The sequence below is a fragment of the Rattus norvegicus genome, chromosome 10 (genome assembly GCF_036323735.1).
Source record: "Rattus norvegicus strain BN/NHsdMcwi chromosome 10, GRCr8, whole genome shotgun sequence".
NCBI lineage: Eukaryota > Metazoa > Chordata > Mammalia > Rodentia > Muridae > Rattus > Rattus norvegicus.
Genome location: NC_086028.1, coordinates 52,648,020 through 52,667,500, shown reverse-complemented (window position 1 = coordinate 52,667,500; position 19,481 = coordinate 52,648,020). Strand labels below are relative to the sequence as shown.

The following is a 19,481-nucleotide window of genomic DNA, read 5'->3' as shown; positions in this document are numbered from 1 at the left end:
GGAAGAGTACACAACCAGGCTATCCGATACCAAATGGTCAGTCCTGGAAACATGCATATATAAGTAACATTTATACAGACCAAGAGGCTGGCATTTAGGAATACACACACACACACACACACACACACACACACACACACACACACACATGTAATAACAATTGATGAAAAAAAAGAGGCCATGGATTTGAAAGGGAGCAGGGAGGAATATTTGGGATGGCTTAGCGGGAGAAAAGTGAAGGGGGAAATGACGTAATTATGCTATAATCTCAAGAATAATAATAATAAAAAAGAACATTACGCTAAGTGGAAGAAGCCAGCTATGACTTCATTTACGGAAAATCACTAGAACAGAAAATCTACAAATAATAAGTGTATGTGGTCACCTGAGCCTGAGGTGGTGGGGACTGAGGAGCAAGGGACACATACAGGCTTCTTTGAAAGGTGATAAAAAACACATGGAGGGACCCATGGCTCCAACCACATAGGTAGCAGAGGATGGCTTTATCTGACATCAATGGGAGGAGAGGCCCTTGGTTCTGTGGAGGCTCGATGCCCCAGCGTAGGGTAATGCTAGAGCAGTGATGTGGGAGTGGGTGGGTGGGTAGAGGAACACCCTCATAGAGGCAAAGGGGAGGAGGGAAAGGGGGGAATGGGATGGGGAGCTTGTGGAGAGGTAACTGGGCAGGGGGATATTATTTGAAATGTAAACGAATAAAATGATTAATAAAAAATATTCTAAAAGTAACCATGGTAACCGATATACAATTCCATGTTAAAGACAAACATTTTAATGTTAAATTAAATTAATGTTAAATGTTAAAACAAAAAAAAAGCACATACACTTTTGTGTGCTTCTAATGCACGTTATATCTTGTGTGGTTTTGTTTGCATCTAGTGAATGTTATATCTTAATAAAGCTGCCCAAAAAAGGAAAACAGAAAAGGGAGAAAGAGACAGAACAAGCCTGGGAGGAGGACGCTCTGCACGGGGAAGCAAAAGTGTTGGGAAGAAAACACCCTGGAGAGCAAAGTACAGAAAGACGGACGTTCCAGGTGTTTCTCTGGCAAGGTGATGGTAAGGGAACAACTGAGACAGATAGGGCTGGTCTCAGGCACAGTTAACACCTGTTCTACAGTTGTGCTTCCCTACTCTCCAAGCCAAATGCTCCACCCACATGATGCCCCAGATGGAAAATTCCACACTGACCTCATGTGATGAGTCGTGGAGAAAATGAGCAGATTACAAAGACCATAGGAGCCGGGCATTGAGGTGCAATCCTGTAATCCTGGGTATTTGGGAGGGTGAGGGAGGAAGAGCAAAAGTTCAAGGCTAGCTAGGGCTGAGGAAGGATTTTGTGGCCAGCTTGGACAAGTTAGTAAGATCCAGTTTCAGAATAAAAAGTACAAGTTGGGCAGCAACGTAGTCCAGTGGTGTGACAGGACAGTAGCACCAGGATACGAGTTCACATTGTGTGAGACGGTGAGTTTAATCTTCCGTAATAACCACGCACACATGCTCATGTGCGCCTACACATGTACACACACAGAGGCATGCACAGGCATGCGCACACACACACATACGTGCACACGGGGACATGAAACACTTGTGTATGCGCACTCGCTCTCACCCATAAACTTCTGTTTAGACTTAGGTCCAGTACCTAAGAGATCTCATTACAAATAAGCAAACATTCAGAAACCTGAAATGCTCTCTGGTCAATACGCTTTGGCTAAGGGACACTCAACCTAACTGTGGCGGCAATGAAAAAAAAAAAAAAAACAAAAACAAAAAACCAGAAACCTTAAACAAGGAGCGCTATGGTCAATCAACTTTAAAAATGTCGCCAGGGAAAATAACCAGCAGTTTCACTTCTGGGCTGCAATAGTAACCCAGGGACTAGGGGATAAAGTCCAGGACAGCTAGGACCTGCAGGTCCCACTTGGGGAGATTAGCAGTTTGGTGACATCATCTCTGTCTGGAGTGATCCAGTGATAGCCCAGGACCTGATTCAGTGCTGCACAACAACACTTTAGAAGGGCCCTTCCAGACAAGATCTAGCCTAGGCTACAGAGACCCTGCCTAAAAATGTGGTGTGTGTGTGTGTGTGTGTGTGTGTGTGTGTGTGTGTGTGTGTGTGTAGAAAGAGACAAACGAGAGACAGGGAGATAGAGAGAGACACACAGAGAGAAACAGACAGAAAGAGAAAGAAAGGAAGGAAGGAAGGAAGGAAGAAAGAAAGGAAGGAAGGAAGGAAGGAAGGAAGGAAGAAAGAAAGAAAGAAAGAAAGAAAGAAAGAAAGAAAGAAAGAAAGAAAGAAAGAAAGAAAGAAAGAGAGAAAGAAAGAAAGAGAGATTACTTAGCATACACAAGGGGTCTGGGTTCTATCCTTACCAGAGACAGGGGGAGTGGGGAAGAATGGGTGTTCCATTTAGTCTCTTGGGACTTTTCCTTTGCTCCAAAAGATGAGAAAAGAAATTCTGACATCCTTTAGCACTCTCTAGAACTTCACTCTGTCCCTATCCTCCAAAAATAAGAAGAGTCTCCTCCAAGAGTGCCCAGGAAACCAGAAGCCCATCAGACCAGGTAAAAAATAATTAAGACCAATTAGCCCAACCCTAACAACTGGGACTCTTATGTAACAGTTTCCACCAAACTAAGGAAAGCTTCAGCTGCAACTTTGTGTTCTCCAGAACGGCAAGACCTGTGTGTACCCCAGGGCTCCTAAGAGAATGCTTGCAGTTGTGGGACTCCCAGGAATCTTCCCGAGATCCACAGTATCCCCAGAAGTAGAGGGGTGCAAAGCAATGCAGAAGACGAGCCTCCATCCCAAGTCCTAGAATCTGAACCTAGGCCTCATGAGAAGCCCAGAATATCTGTCTTACTTACACGCTGCACCAAGACCTCCCTGTACAGTGATCTCAGAAGGGCTATGGAAAGAAGCCTTGGCAGCCTCCCACCCAGTGGAAACCCCAATTAACAGGCAGCAACTAACTGAGTCCAACTTGGCTTAGAACCATGAAGAACCTTGAATTCCGCTAACAGGGTGTGTATAGACGTCAGGCTCTTTCCCCGACCCTCACGGGAGTTCTATAAAACTTACAGCTCTGCACTGGCCTGGAGTCTCGCAGGCAGCCCAGCAGCTGCAGGGAGTCTATAGCCGTCCTGACCTGCACTCTGCTGCCCACATCTGGGGGGCAACCTCACCACTGACTGTGTGCTGGACGGTGGCCACCGGGACAGCAGCAGGGTTCACACTGCAGCAGCGCCCAACCTTGCCCAACCTTGTCCACACAGAGCGCCAGCTTCCTGTTGGAGCTAACAAACAGCCTCAGGAGCTGGAGGCCATGTCCTGATGCCGGGGGCAGTGCATAAGACCCTCCCACGCTTGTTCCCTACCACTAAAGCTCTCTTCTTGTTCACCCAGGCCTCGGACCCATGTCTTGTCACCCGTCACTCCCGCTTGCAGCCTTCCATTCTGCCAGCTGCGTTACTGTGGCCTGAACCCTGCACTTTGTCCACTGTCAGGTTTTTGCCCCCTGCCTTTCCCCTGTGGTCAGGGACCTACAGTGAGCAAACAGCAACATCAGTCACCACCATATCTCTTTCCTTACATGCTTACAGAGGTCTAATTCCAAAACACATGCCTCCCGTGACCTCCCATAATAATCCACATAATCCAGTTAAAAAAATAAATCCGACATCTGATCTAATTCCAGGATTTAACCTGTCTTCTAGATAAAGTAAAATATACCCCCTCCGTGCACCCATATGCCTTGACACTCAAACTGGGGCCTAGAGGCCAGCAACAGCAGCAGCCTCTCTGTGTGGTAGAAATGAAATGGAGTTGAGTACTGGGGAACAGGCTACACGGCTTAGCCTCGGCATTGAGGCAGGGAAGTCTCCTGGAACTGAGCCTTTCACCTGTAAGCTCTTATTCATCCCACAGAACCGCTGGTGTCAGGCTCGATGGAATCAGAGCGGGCCCAGTTGGTGTCCATGGAGAACAGCTTGAGGGAGGGGGAAGGAAAGCTTTGGGGGAAGTCACAGAAATGTTCCATGTCACAGAAAGTGTCCAGAGAAGGGACTGGGGATGTAGCTCCATGCAGAGGCAGGCGTGAGATCTGATTTAACTGTGGCACTCGGCCCCTTTGTTTATAATATTATGACACAGGAACCCTAGACTGGGTCCTAGATCTGATTTTGTGTTGAGCATGACCTTGGTTATCAACTACTCAATGGAGCTGTATTTTACCCCTGAAGCACAACAAACGCTGGGGAGTTATCTATCAATAAAACACTTGCTAAATGAGAACAGTAGACTTGATCTAAATTTAAAGTTCCGCTTTCCTACTTCGACTCCTAAATTATATGACAAATCAGAAGCAGATGCCTCCATGACGGGCCTTCCAAGAGTCACCGAGAAAATAAGGACGCCCTCCCTGATGATTAAATTAGGGCAAGGAATTGTTTCGGTACAGTTTTAAAAATAGCATCTCTGAAGAATTTTTACAACTTAATTAGTTTTCTTGTTGATTAACCCTGGCATTCTCTGGTACTCCAAGTCTGACAGGCAATGGGAAGGAGGAAGAATTTCACGATGGATGCTAACATCTGTTGGAAGGGCTTTGGGCAGAACCGGTGTGAACCTGAAGGCTCTCAAAAAAAGTCACCTGTCAAAGTGACAGGACAGGAGAGTCTTGAAAGGCTCCCCAAGGGAAGATTGTTTTATTTTTATATTTTATGTATGTGTGTGTAATATACTTACGGATATACGTACATCCAATGGATATGTGTGCACACATATATGCAGGTGCATGGAGATAAGTGTGTGTGTGTGTGTGTGTGTGTGTGTGTGTGTGTGTGTGTGTGTGTGTGTGTAGAAAATCCATAGGCTGACATCGGGTGTCTTCTTCAGTTGCTTTCCACTTTATTTTCTGTGAGATGGTCTCTCCATGAACACGAGGCTTGTCTCTAGAGTACTCTAGCTAGATAATTTCCCCAGGGACCAGATTCTACCTCTCAAAGGCAGGGATTTATAAACAGGTGCTGGGGATCCGAACTCAGATCTTTACATCTGCAAGACCTGGTGATTTATCCACTGAGCCATCTCTCCACACTAACCCCCCTCCCAACACACACACACACACACACACACACACACACACACACACACACACACACACGGGAGTTTATAACTGCTAACCTCAGTGCGCTGCCTAGGTTGTATCTGCATAGTATATAGTACATAAAAGAGAAACAGAAAAGCAGAGGCTAGAATCAGGAAGTGATCAAGTCCATGCGTAGTGGACCAAGTGTTTACTTGATGTGCTCAGGGAGTGCTCGGTACCAGGACAGCTTATGGAAAGGAACCTTCAGGGAAGAAGAAACTCTGTCTCCACTCCATGGAGGTCTGGTGATCGGAGTCAATTTAAAAAAAAAAAAAAGCAGTGGACAGAGATGAGGATTAACATATGAAGACTCTGGGGCCTTGCTCCATGAAAGACCACATGGTTGAACACTTAGCACCTTCTCAGGGAAGAGGGAAGAGGGAAGGGAAGGCTATAGACTTGGAAGTGAACTTTGAGGAATTGTGGTTTTCAGAAGAGATGAATAGGTCTGAAGAATGGATAACAGTTTGGGACAAACTTTCAGCTGGACTGAGCAGGCTGTCAACTGTAGTCTTTCTTCCTGAGAGTTACTCAGGGGATCTGTCCTTTGAGTAGATGAGGGGCATCTTTCAAAGAAAGCCTGAGGCCAGGAAGTAAAATGGTGGAGATGAAGGAATGGAGATGGGAGACAGGTCGGACAGACCTCCATAGCCATTCTGTTCAAATGATTAGAGGGCTAAGGCCATTCCCCATTCCCAGGTGAGGATCCCTGCTCCTGAGGTCCTGGAGAGGCTCGCAGCCCCAAACTACCTTGCAACAGACCCTTGGCACAAGAGGCGAACTATGTTGTTTTAGCCACTGAAACTCCAGAACTATTTGTTTACTGTTTGTCCTCATCTGTCCTGACACCACACAAGCTCATAATGTGACCATTTCCAGAACGTCTCTTCCTTACAAACCACTCAAAACGTCCTTACCCGAAGTCAAGGCTTGTATTTGCCCCTGAGAAACATGACTCAATCGCCCTTTTCATTCTTCAAGCCTCACTTCGACAGTCCTTACCCCTTTCTTTTCCTTTTCCCAGGTTTCCTTGTATATTTATGATTTTATCTTTTTGTGCCATATGCTTTTTGGTAGGATGCCTTAAATGCTTTCTGAAACAAGGTGACAGACAGGCAGTCACACACAGAGACACACTCGACTTGGCTGCAGATGAAATCCGGTTTTCTCAAACGATAAAAAATAAAAGTCAAATTTGCCTCTCAAAGTGCAAAAAAAAAATTGCTGTAACTGGGGCTGTCTAAAAGTAACGTGCTCTGGGCCAGTACATAGCCCTTTGACCTGTTCTAGTCACAAGTGATACTTAGTGTGCAGTCCTCCCCCTCTCTGCTTGTTTGACTGTAATTCATGTCTGGGTGCGACCATCTCCTTTTGCTTCCGAAATGTCGCTAAGCAACATTTTGAATTTTGAAATTCCATTTTAGCTTAGTTATTGAGCCCTTCTGCAAGCCTGCTCTGGGACTAAAGCCTAGGTAAGCCTCATTTTAAACCGTTCCTCTCCAGGAGTTAGATGGTCCTTAAGCTTGCCCTTACTAAGAAGGGCTATGTTGGCATGGTGACGTTCATGCCTTGTCAAACAGGCTTGTCAAACTAGAAGTACTACCGGGGGTCAGAGGGCACGCACACTCTTAATGCTTTTTATTGACAGATAGTTGTGGCGTTCCATTTCTGTAATCAAGCACTTGAAGGCTGAGGCAGGAGGCTTAAGGCCACCCTAGGCTACACAATCAGTTCTAGGCCCACCTGGGCTACCAAGTGAGACCCTGTCTAAAAAGTCTAAAAAGAGCAACAATAAAAAATAAAAACTTCTTTGTTACATTTTTCTTTAAAACTGTCTTTTTTTTAGCCAGGCTGATTGGTACACACTTGTAATTCTAAGCAATAGGGGCCCAAGACAGGAGAACAGCCCCAAGTTCCAGGCCAGTCATGGCTATGTAAGTGGAGTTTACCTCAGAGAAATCATAAATAAATCTTTGTAGTTACCTTCCAGGCCCTGAATTGCAGGAAGCTATTGGTGGTGCTCTGTGTTCTTATTAGAAAGGGTCTACCCAGCAATTCTCTTCCTTCATATAGGAATTCTGTTTTTCTTTGATTTGGGGATTGTTTCCTTTCTCTGTGTGTGTGTGTGTGTGTGTGTGTGTGTGTGTGTGTGTGTGTGTCACACACACACACATGCCTATGAAGGACAGGACATCAGATCTCCTGGAGCTAAAGTTACAGGCCACTATGCATAGCCCAATATGGATGCTGGGAACAGAATTCCCATCCTCTGTGAGAGCATCAAGGACTCTTCACAGAGCAGCTACCTCTCCAGCCACATTTGAATATTTTTTAAATAGCAATGTATAAAATGAACTTTGTGCATTATGGACATAAACTTCTCATATGCTGGCAACCTGTGGCAGAGCAAACCAATAACCCAAGGTGGAACATGGTGGCTTATGCTTGTAAATCCAGCACTCCAGAAGCCAAGGTAGAAGGACTATCACAGGTTCAAGGCCAGCCTTGACTGCCTAATGAGTTTCAGACCCAAGTGGGGTAGGACATGATATACTTTTTCAAAAAAGAAAATTCTTAGATACAAAATAAAAGAGATTGGAACCTCTTAAGACCTCCTTACAGGCTCCAATCGATAAAGGTGTCCCTTTTGTCCCACTAATAGCACAAAGAGGACCAACCCTTTACTATATCCACCTCTGAGGACACACCGGTAATCCCAGCACTTGAGAGGCTTAGGCAGATTTCAAGGACGACAGTGAGTTCAAGGACAGTCTGGGCTAGACTTGGAGGTATGGGCAAGAAGAGCTGGAGTTCAAGGTCGTCCTCAGCTACATCATGGATTTGAAGCCAGAGTGGACTACATGAGACCCTGTCTTAAACAAACAAACAAACAAACAAAACCCAATGTTTGCTCAGAGCACTGCCACAAGCTCGGGTTCCTGGACTATCCGAGGTAGTTCTGGTATTGTCACAGCAGCCCTGTGGGGTGGTGACAGAGACATATGGCTTCACCTCTTGCTGCCTCGTGCACCAGCTTCAATTTCATTTTGCCTCTTGGCTCACAGAGCCTAGAAAACGCTTCCTGGCCTTTGCTCGAAAAACTTTGCCAAGGCAAAAGTGCAAAAAGAGAAGGCTCCAAGACACCTACTGAGGGAGGAAGGGCAGCCTTCCTAAATAAAGGACAGGACAGGAAGACGAGGAAGAGGATCAAGCATCGTGGACAGGGTGGACAGAGGGAGGTGACCTTCCCTCGTTCAGGGTGGGCAGAAGAAGGAGGCTGAGCACAGATTATAGACCTAGTTTTGATGTGTGAAATCTGAGTCCCTGGGAATTAAACCAGGACTTGAATTTGTAGCTTGAGAAAGGAAGTAGATCCAGTGAACCGGGAAGTGAGGTGAATGAAAACAAGGCTTTATCAGAGGGCACATGGAGGAGATACCAAATGGGACAGAGGGACGTAAGCAGATCCTTGTAATACGTGACATCGGAATCAGGCATGCAGCTCAGAAAGTGATCACTCGATCAGCATATACAGACCTTGGGGCCCCCTCCCCCCACCGAAATCACGCCACATGGACTTCAGAGCTATGCATTTACCATGTCACCTCATGCTTTGCGCTCCCAAAAGAGAAGCCAGGCATACCTGCTGGCAGCCATGTCTACTTCTTCCTGTAGGTATAAAAAGACCACCCCAGAAAACTTGCCTGTGCAGGAAGAGAGGGAATTACTAATTTGACAATTTAAGGACAGGGGGATCTGCCTGGACGTTGTATCAAAGAGATTTGCCCTATATAACCTCACTCCTGTGGGTAATAAGGGAGCACGTTCTAGGAATGCAGCCACAATACCACATATAGACACAGGGCTTCTTGGTTTACCACGCATGTCCCTTCAACGGTGGGGCCAATACAGTGAGGGTCCGCCCAGCCCTCAGACACAGCTGCCCTTTTGAGGCTGGAATTATAGGTAGGTGGCGGCTCATTCATGTTTCTAGGTGGAAGCAGATCTCAGGGATTTTCCCAGTGGATATCAGATGTCAGGGATTCCTGCAGGCTTGTTGCTAAGGGAACTTTTGTGAAGATGCCTGAGGTCCATAAAGCCCAGAAGCTCAGCCCGGTGCTTTAAAGTGCTGTGAGTGGCTGCACGGCCTGGCCAGCACACAGTGTTTTTGAAAGGTGGTTCCTGCTGGGCAGGGAGAGACAGTGCTATGGCCAAAGGTAGATGTTCAGACAGCAGCAGCTGCTGATGCGGGCCCCTAATTGAATGGCGGGATGACTCTGAAAAATGGCACAATTTTGGTCCAAATTACAGACCTGGGGAGCCACCAACCCTGATGGTGAACAGAGTCAATGACTGCCCGGAAAAAAAATATTGGCGTGAAGGTCAAAGTCACACCCATTTTAGGTAATTTTCATGTTACAGGAAAAAAAGGACTCTAGATTAAAATCAATTTATGTACCATAGCAAACATCTCCTGAATGTCAGACAGCTCAGAGACACTGTGTCCGTTAATTATCAGAGCTCTGGCATGAAAAGGCTGGCCTGGTGTGCTGACAGCTTAGTGGACAAGCCCAGGCTTTAGGGCCAGGCAAACACCATTTCATATTCCAGCTGCATTATTTACTATGAGCCTCTATAAAGAAATCCCTGGAGACCAAAACAAAACAAAACAAAACAACCCCCCCCCAAACTCCTAGGATAGAAATAGAGGAAGAGTCTCCAAATTGAAAGGCCATTTCTATGACACTTTTTCTGCTTCTAGGGGATCCCCACCCCACCCCCCGCCCTCTCTCTCTCTCTCTGGTTCAGAAGTTGAGCATAAGCCTTACTGCCTCCTTCTAATGTCTGTCACATGATGTCTTCACCATCCTTGGGAGTCAGGAAATACACAAAGGTGGTCTTCCATGGCTCCTGCTCCTGCCTCCAAGACTGAACCTACCTCCTTTCCATGCCACTGCCAGACTGTCCCTGTGACTCACTTTGCCAACAGCAGGCAGACTGATGTGCTCATCCCGGGTTAAAGCCTTAAGAAGCTGGCCACTGGGCTACCTAAGAATTTAAATCTCATCACTCGGGAGGCAGAGGCAGGCAGACCTCCGAGTTTGAGGCAGGCCTGGAATACAGATCGAGTTCCAGGACAACCAGAGCTACACAGAGAAACCCTGTCTCAAAGAATAAATAACAAAAACAATTAAACAAAAAATACACAACAACAAAACCCCCTCCGGAGAAAGGCCACGTGAAAATGCCCTACAGGAGAGGCAGGATGTGGAAAGAGGCCACATGTAACAACCGGTTGAGTAAAACAGGGCTCTTCTATGCATCCAGCCCAATGGAGTCTCCAGACTCAATCCTCAGCTGCCATTCGACTGCAATTCTCTTCAACAGACAATAGAGTTTGTCAAGGTGAACGGACAGAAGACCCGCCTAGCTGAGCTCTAGCCACTCAGTCATGTAGGATGGGCTCTGGGATGCTCTGCTGCCTAGCAGTAGAAAAGTCCATCCCTTTATTATCCACAGCACAGCCCATATCTATTCCTTCTAACCTCCCACCACATGATCACGCAACCCTAGGGTGAGAAAAGAGGGAGAAGAGAGGAGATGGAGTTCAAGGATCGTCTTCTTCACCCGCCTTGTCCCACTGACTGGCACTAGTGAGGTCTGTATGTGAGACTTACTCCATTTTGAATGACTATAAGAGAATACCACAAGTTGGGTGATTTATAAAATAAATATATGCCTCGTGATTCTGGAGGCCGTGGCATACAATATTGAGATGCCAGCATCTTCTTATGGCATCACCCCATGGTAGAAGGCAGAGAAAGAAAAGGCAAGCTCTCAAACCACACACCTTCAGGCCTCTTTGTAACTGGCATCAATCAATCTATTCATGGGGGTGGAGCCCTCAGAACCTAACACCGTTTAATACTGCTGTGCTTGAGTGCTACGCTTTCAATACAGATGTCTGGGGACATGCTTCGAGCAGTACCTGTTAAGGCCAGATCTGTCTGTGTGGACCTCAGCACCACCTAAAGGAGAGCTCTGTCGTGTCTGTATTCCAATGTTATCACCCTTCTAAAATCATCTCCCCAAATTCTGGGTGTTTCTACTGAGACCTTACACTACCCTTTAGGTCCCTGACTTCTATCCAAAGAAAGAGCAGACCACGAGGAAATCCTGAGCCCATTTAGGCCTTTGTGCCCACTCTGGTACCACACCTGACTCTACAAGTCTTCCTTGGGATGGAGTGCTCACTTCCCGTCTCTATCTTTCCCTGGAGCTGTGCCTGAACCCTTGCGGACTGGTGGAAATCATCCTTTGTGTGGGTCACCCAGTCTATGGAGGTGACCCAGAGGCCTGGCCTGGAGCTGGCCTGGCATATACCCTCCAGCCTCCAGGCTGGCCCCATCTCCTCCATCCATCCACTCTCCTTCTATTGTGTCTCTCAGACAATGTCAGTGGAGTTCTCCAATGCTCTCCTTCTTTGTGGCTGAAGGTGCCATCAAGAAAGGCTTTTCCAGCTGCTCTCATCCGGGGTCTTTACCCACCACAGCCTGCTTTGGGTGTCTGGTTATGGTTGCAATCTTAAAGGTCCCTCACAAAGTCCCATATGCTAAAGACTCAGTAACCAGCCTGCGGCATTCCCAGAAAGTGGTGGAAGGGGGAGTGGGGCCTACTAGGGGGTGGGTAGAGTTAAACCACCACCACCTCTCCTTCCTGGCCACTATGAGATGTCCTCTGTTACCATATACTCATAATTTACTGGACTAAGAGCTGATCATAAACTGAAAGTTCTAAGTTCAGGTTCAAACCACACCTTTCCTTCTTGCAAATGTTATCTTGGAGCCTTGACGCAGCAAAGAGAAGTTACCTAGCTTAGACCTCATATCTTTGGGGAGAAGAGGAGTACTCTAAAGGGTTGGCTACACCTTGAGTAACCAGGACTCCTGTGGCCAGGGATGCTGGGTCCTGTATCTCTGTCTGGGCTTAGGTCCTCCAGAGTCCATCTTCAGAGATCTAGATATTCATTGTATCATTCTTCCAATTCCTAGGAATCTTCCCCAGAGAGATTGCCCCCAGTGACCAGGTCCGCCTGAACCTTGCTCTCATTTGAGGCTGGCTATCTCCAAGGCAGATCTACTAGGCCTTTCTGGGTTCATCTCCCAATGCCCCTCCACAGTGTTTCCTCTAGTTTCCCTTCCTTTGTCTGAACCAGGAAGAGATCCGTGGAGAGAGAGAGAGTCCACTTTGCAGATCCTTGTCAGTATCTCACATCCTCCTCTAAAACACTTCCCGTTATCCCTCTTTCCACCAGAGGGCGGAAGGAACACTGTGAGGAGTACCCAGTTCTTCAGCTGTGTGCTTATCACCACCTCATCCCTTCCCAGGGAAGCTGGTGGGGTCCGTTCTGTTGGGCGTCTTCCCCCACAGCAGTACCAGCTTCTGAGTCTACAGGCCCTCCTCTGTCTCCTCGCTGCTGATGGGCTCTGTAGTCTCAGTCTCAGGATTCAGACTCTACCCACTGCTATTCCACAGCTTACCCCCCTGCCTGTGAAACTCAGCCAACCTCAAGAGACTCTATAGCATGTCCTCTATCCCTTCCCAGACCTCTGCCCAGTGGTCCAGCTTGCTCTCATGGGAGGTTGCAAGACACTAAGAGCCTGATCCATGAATCTCCATGTTGGATGCTGAGAGAATCCTAGTCAGTACTTGGGCAGTGGGGCCAGGTTCCTCCTTGCCCTCACCTTTGGTAAAATCAGCTGGTTATAGGCAAATTCAGACCTCAGAGAAGGCAGCAGGGGTGGTCCAGGCCGATCCAGAATGCAGCTATCCTATCTTTGGCCCCAGAGTTGCAGGTCATATTAAGGATACTGTCACCAACATGCCAACTGGAGGGGCATGCCCACCCTTCTCCACATACATCATTTTAGATCCTTCCTTTAGCTTAGTCCAGGTGATTGGGGTTCAAATATGCACAAGGAATTTATTCAGCCACCTGAGTTGTTAGGCTAATAAACAAATGTGACTCGTTGGGTGACAGACTTGCCTTTTGAATGCTGTCATGCCTTCCTCTATCTGTTAAACGGGTCGGTGCCAAATATCGTGGCATAAGCCTGAAATTCCAGCACTTGGAAGCAGAAGCAAGAGGACTGACTGCAAATTTGAAGCTAGCCTTAGCTACATAGTGAGATTGTGGCTTAAGATAAATAAAGCTTCCTATGTGAAGGGCAGCACTTAAGACCTTCACGGAATTGTCAGGACACCAACGACAGTCCACATGTCTTGTGTGGTACAACTGGAGGGTCCTCCTGGTAGCACCTAGGTGTTATTAATAGATGGGAGGCTTCTGAAAAGTTCTTGGGTACCAGAGACTTCTTAGCTCTGTAAGTGCCAAGGGATGCCACAGGCACACCCAGGCCATCCCAGAGGATAATTCTGCTCCGTCTCCTGTATGTGTTCATGTTCCCTTCCCTCTCCAGTGAAAAGCAGGGGCACTCTGTTCTTAGGAGTCCCCACCCAGAACAGCTGGCTGAATCTAGTCAGGGACACTCCTCACCAGACAGACAATCACCAGGCAAATTTCCACATCAGTATTTCCTGGGGAAATGTGGCCACCGAAAGAACTCACACATGCCTCTCAGAGAGAGGTTGTGGGGTTTTTATTTTTGTTTGTTTGTTTTGTTTTGTTTTTTTGCCAGGAGACTCAAGGTTTCTCTGTCAAAAGATACTTCATTAATTGCTTTAACGTAGTCCTCAGAAATGGGACTTAGAAAAGCAAAGAACCAAGCCTGAGCCTCTCCTGCAGATACAGGTTCTTAGAGCACACTATGAACTCCCAGAGACACCTCTGCTAAGACCTGGAAGCTTGTCCCAGCCTTTTGCCCAGAAATATTACTGGTTCATTTTCAGGGCTACTATGATCCACTTAGAGCAAGTTTGTTACCTGGACCCGAGAGAAGCATCATGTGTTCCCAGAGGCTGGACAGACATTTGATAGTGCTGTCACAGAACCCTTGCCAGGTCTGCCCACTCTACGACCATCTCCTCACCTCACCCTGGCATGTAACATTTTCATTGCTACTCTGTTCTTAAATAGGTCCCAGTAAAAGACAAATGAGCTCCCTTATTTAGACTGGGTTTTACCAAAACCTAGGTATACATATACTACTGAGGGTGAGGGCTAGTTTAGTCTTTATGACAATCCTGGACTCTCAGTAAGGACTGAAAAATACCACCCCACCCCACCATATACTACACACACACACACACACACACACACACACACACACACACACACAAAGGACTTTAGAAACTTGGGCTTTCACTCAGACTGTGACCATGAGCTCAGTGATTAGAGGCCAAAGAGGCCTCACAATTGTCACCCAGACAATAAACAGCCAGCTGACTTGGCTCAGCAGTCCTATGAAGCCTTGGGGCCAAGCCAGATCCCCAAGAACAAGCCACTTTAGGGTACTGATCCTGAAGGGTGGGAAGCTGCTTAGGGTCTAGCTGCTTCCCCGGGTCTAGCCTGCTGTTCTGCTTCAGTTCATTGCTAACTGGTGCATCTCAGTGGACCAGCAAGTGGGCGGCCCGGAGGAGGCAGCCGGGCAGCCTGCCCCGGGTCAGCATGACTGACCGCTAGTCTGATAGTCTGCTGGAGAGGCGGGACTGTGGGGCCACCTTTCTGAACCTCCATCACCCGCGCGCCTTGCCAAGACCACCGGGCTCGGCGGCCCCATGGTGGCCCCTGTCATCCACAGCAGCGCGCCCGCCTGCTCCAGAACTCGCACAGGCAACAAGTTCTCGCTTTCCCCGGAGCAGCCGCGACGTGCTCAGGAGGCCGGGTAGGAGGAGAACGCTGTCCACGCCCCAACCCCTCCCCCGCACCCTTCGTCCCCCCTAAGCGGGAAGGTATGGAGGGTAGCGGGTGCCCGACCCAGGCCCTGGCCGCTCACCTCCAGCAGTTGCACGTAGCTGGCGGGGAACCAGCCACGGAGCCCGTCGTCCTTCTCGCCTTCCCACCATCCGCCGTCCGGGACCTGAAGCAGCGTGAGCAGCTCGCCCGCAGCGAAGCGCAGCCCCTGGCTGTGCCGCTCCCCAGAGAAGGGGTACAGGGTCCGGCAGCGGGCGCCGGCCATGGCCCTGGCGCCCGGGCTCACAGCACAGCCCACATCCCTGCCGAGCCCCGCGGGCTGGCCAGAGGCTGCGCGGGGTCCCAGGCGCCCGGTGCTCCGGGCTCCCGCGCTCTGGGCGCGCGCCGTGGCGGAGCTGCGCAGGGGTCCCCGGGCTTCCGAGTCAAGCGCGCTGCTTGCAGGGGAGCGGACGCTCGCCAGCAGCGCTGGTTTCTCGGACTCCGCGGGCTCCGGAGAGCGAGCGGCGACGCCCCCGGGCCGGGCGGCTCTGCGGTCCCCCGCGCTGGGCGGGGGGCGGGGCTCAGGAGGAGGAGACCCGGGGGCCGCGGGCTCACGAGACAACTTCCCGGGGCCGCCGCGGCTGGGGACGCCGGAGTGAGCTAAGAGGCGCAACTGCCCCGAGAGGTGGTGCCCGGAGCATCCCCCTCGGCGGGGCTCGTCCGGAGCAAGCGGAGCACGGGAAGACACGGAGGGAGCGCGGTTGGCGGCCGGTGGCCGGGCGGGGACTGTCTCGAGGCGACCAGGGCGGGCCAGGGGCCGGGCCAGACCGGCCACGCCCGCGGAGGGCCGGGCACTCCCCGGCAGAGGGACTCCCGGGCGACCCCGCCACCCAGAGCAGCTGGAATGGAAACGCCCCTCGGTTCCTCCGGTTTAGATCTGGTGGTGGGTGACAGGCGGCGCTGCCTCCCAGGTGTCTGCAAGGGATTGTGTTTATGACCATTATTGTAGTGCATGAAGCCTGGCTGAACTTGACTCTCAGGAAACTGAACAATGGATAAAGACAGATTTGAAGCCTGGCGCCGAAGAAGGGAAGCCCAGTGACAGTGTGTCACATCAGAGGAGGATGCGGTGGGGAGATGAGGATAAGTAGTCGGGGTTGGTACGTTTTGGAATCAGGCCGATGAGGCTAAATATTGGAAAGGTTAAATAAAGGCGAGAGCAAGAACCTTTTTGGCTTTTCGGGAAATGGTTAGAGGGTTGGGACCATGGTCTAGCCCTCCTGAATTCAGGATGGGTCTGCTGAGGGCTATCCACCCATTTAGTCAGCCACCAGACATTAGCAGGCATTAATTAGAAGGGGCTTGCTGTGTTCCCTGCCCTTGAGACTTTCGTAGACCTCAGGTGCTGAAGAAGCGTACATGAGGGAAAAGGCCCCTTTCTTTGCTAGTTTAAAAATGAAAGTACATATCCTAACTTGTAAATAGCTGGATCCTTCACTGCCGCTGCTATAATCAGTTGACCTACAGTCAATTGAAGACCTACAGTCCAAAATCAAACCATTGTCTGTGCAAACAGGGTGTTACTGAGGAGGAGTCCACCTTCAAACGAAAGTGCATCGGGACTAGATGACAGCGCTCACCTGTCCTCCCAACCCTGTCACATAAGTGTTAGAAGATGATGAGAATCCCAGGCTAGGGTGGTCTGAAAGAAGGACAAGGAGCAAAGGAGGGAGGGAAAGAGAGAGAAATATCACTGAAGACTGTATAAAGTTACATTTGAGCTATGAGTATTAATATCAGATTTATCAGATTTGGATCACAGTCCCAAGACACTGTATTATGTATATGCAAATCCTACAAAATCCTCACCATTTCTATGTCTTTACTTCCCTTTCCTCCGCCCCTAGACAGGGTCTTACTATGTAGCCCTAGGAGGCCTGAATCTATGTAGACCAGGCTTATCTCTTAACTCACAGAGATCTGCCTACTTCTGTTTCCTGTCAAGTTTTTTTCCATAAGGAATATACAGTCCGCGTTCTTACCAACTCCTTATGCCCCTTGCTTTGTAACTTGTAGAGTTTCCTGTGGCCTATTCAGCAGGAGTAAATCTCTCAGCATGAGCTGATACCCATGACAAAGTCAGTTCAGTATGAGGTACAGAAAGCCTTAAATTCTTGCATATTTGTCTGAGCTTTGAATCAGGTTCCTTTAGCGCGGCGGTCCTCCATCTTGGCAGCTCATTAGAACCATTCCTGTAGCTTTTTAAAAGCCCATCCCAGCTTTGAGAGTATCCCCTAAGCCCCAGTCTGCATGGAAGCCATCTCACCGAAGGAGAATCCTGGACAACCTGACAAGGGCACTTACAATTTGTGCTTGTCCAGGAATTAAGGAAAAGCTTCATTCAGTCAGGCTGCCGTTAAGAGATGATATAGAAAACAATAGTTAAATTGGGGGTGAGGTCTTCTACCTGTAACCCCATCATCCAGGAGGCTGAGGCAGAAAAATCACCAGAAAGTTCAAGGTCTGCCTGAGTGATATAGTGAGGTCCAGGCCAGTGTGGGTGTGAGTCTGTCTCAAAAAGGACAGAGTAGGAGACAAGCTAACAATAACAACAACAAAAGCTAAAATACCAATGGGACCGACCAGAATTCAAATACTCTGTCTCAGGTACGTGGCTTTCGGCAAATTATCCAGACTTGATGATGTGGCCTGATTCAGTAAGAAGAACGGACTGATTTAGGGCTATCTTGCAAAGAAGAATTCCCATTACAGAAGATTCAGCCTCTAAGGCATCCAGAATTCTTGGCACCGAATAACCTGTCTCAGGCATTCCCACCATGGGTGATATGGTAAGGTGCACATCAAGAGGGGAGAAACTGAATTCAGAGGATGTGACTTGCCTGCGGTCAAATGGCCAGTCACCACAAAACAAGACTTTAAACTTGGGTTTGGCTTTCTGTACCTGACGTGCTGTTTCCTCTAGCTCATTCTGCCTATTAGGCGATGCATCCACTATAGAGGGATGGGGGTGTGGCTCAGTGATACAGTTGCCTAGCATAAGCAAGGCACTGTGTTCCATCCCCAGGATCATGAGAAAGCAACTTAGACCCTAGGGTTCATACCCAGGAGTATCTTAGCTTTCTAGAGATAGATGTGGCAAGGCTCACCTACAGAACTTAGGAGTCTGAGGCCAGGCTGGGCTACACAGTCAGACAAAGAGGACAGGAAGAAAGGGGAGGGCGATGGAAGAGGAGAGGAAGGGAGGGGAGGCATAAAGAGAAAGAGAAGAGACAGGAAGGAAGGGCTGTAAGGGGCAATGTGTGGCATCAGTCAGGGTAGAGATAAGACTAGAACAGCAGAGAGAGTCAATAATGTCCAAAAGAGAAGTGGAGGGCAGGAATGGTGATTCAGGCTGAGGCAGGACCGTTGTCTTGAGTTTGAACTCAGACTGGGCTACACACCAAGATGCTATCTCCAAAAGAAACGGAAGCCAAGGGAGCTAACTGAGGGTGCAGCTCAGTGCTGAGCATCCAGCTAAGTTGACAGAGCGCTTGCCTCAGATGCACGAAGCCCAAGATTCCATCCCAGCACCTCCTGAACCCAGTGTGCTGGTGCACACTTACAATCCCAGCACTCAGGAGATGAAAGCAGGAAGGCTACAAGTTGAAGATCGGCCGGAAGTATAAGGTGAGACTGTTTCAGAAAACGAAGGCCTGCAGTGCTCAGCGTGTGCAAAGGCTTACTCTTAGTGCAAAGGAAAAGGGGAAGGAGGGAGAGAGGGAAGAAAAACATACGCCCATGCAAGACCTGTATGCCAGTATAGCAGAATAACACTAAACACGGAAGTGCCCCACATGCCTGCTGCTTCATGCCTGATAGAACTCATGGCTTCTATCTGCCCAACGTGCCATAGAATGGTTACTGAGCTTCAAAAAGAATGCAGTGCCAACTCGCACCCCGGCATGGACAAACTTCAAAGCTATTACCCGAAAGCTTCCAGATGTGAAAGGCCATGAATTCTATGATTTCTTTATGTGAAATGTCCCCAGAGGCGGATCCATAGAGACAGTAAATAGATTGGTGGTTGCCTGGGGACAAGAGTAAGCAAAGAAACACAAGGTTTCTTTTGGGGTAGTGAAAATGCTCCCAAATTAGATTATAGTAACGATTGCACAATCTGGTAAGTCACTAGACTGTACACTTGAAACAGATAGATTTTTGGAAAGTAAAGTGCATCACAAAGCTGTAACATAAAACAAAAATAAATGCAGATCAAGGCGCCCTTCACCTAGTCAGTATTTTTCTCCATCTCTGAATACCAGTTCATTCAGCAACAGCCCAGGGAGCTGTTGAGTCCTCTCTGTAAGCTGGGCATTGTGATACACGCCTATGACACCAGCGCTTGGGATGCTGAGGCTTGAAGATCATGAGTTTGAGGACAGCCTAGGCTATAGTGCG

At 48.7% G+C, this 19,481-nt stretch overlaps 1 protein-coding gene across 2 annotated transcripts in view; it reads right to left on the bottom strand.

Moving 5' to 3' along the window:
- Gas7 (growth arrest specific 7) overlaps window positions 1-15,811 on the bottom strand; it is a 230,555-nt gene extending 214,744 nt beyond the window's left edge. Inside the window, 1 exon segment of one of the 2 annotated variants that reach the window (NM_001414201.1) lies at window positions 15,127-15,811. In NM_001414201.1, coding sequence (NP_001401130.1) covers window positions 15,127-15,309 — 183 coding nt within the window. In that variant the 5' untranslated portion in view covers window positions 15,310-15,811. 2 annotated transcript variants of the gene reach the window in all.
- Between the last annotated feature and the right edge of the window lie 3,670 nt (window positions 15,812-19,481).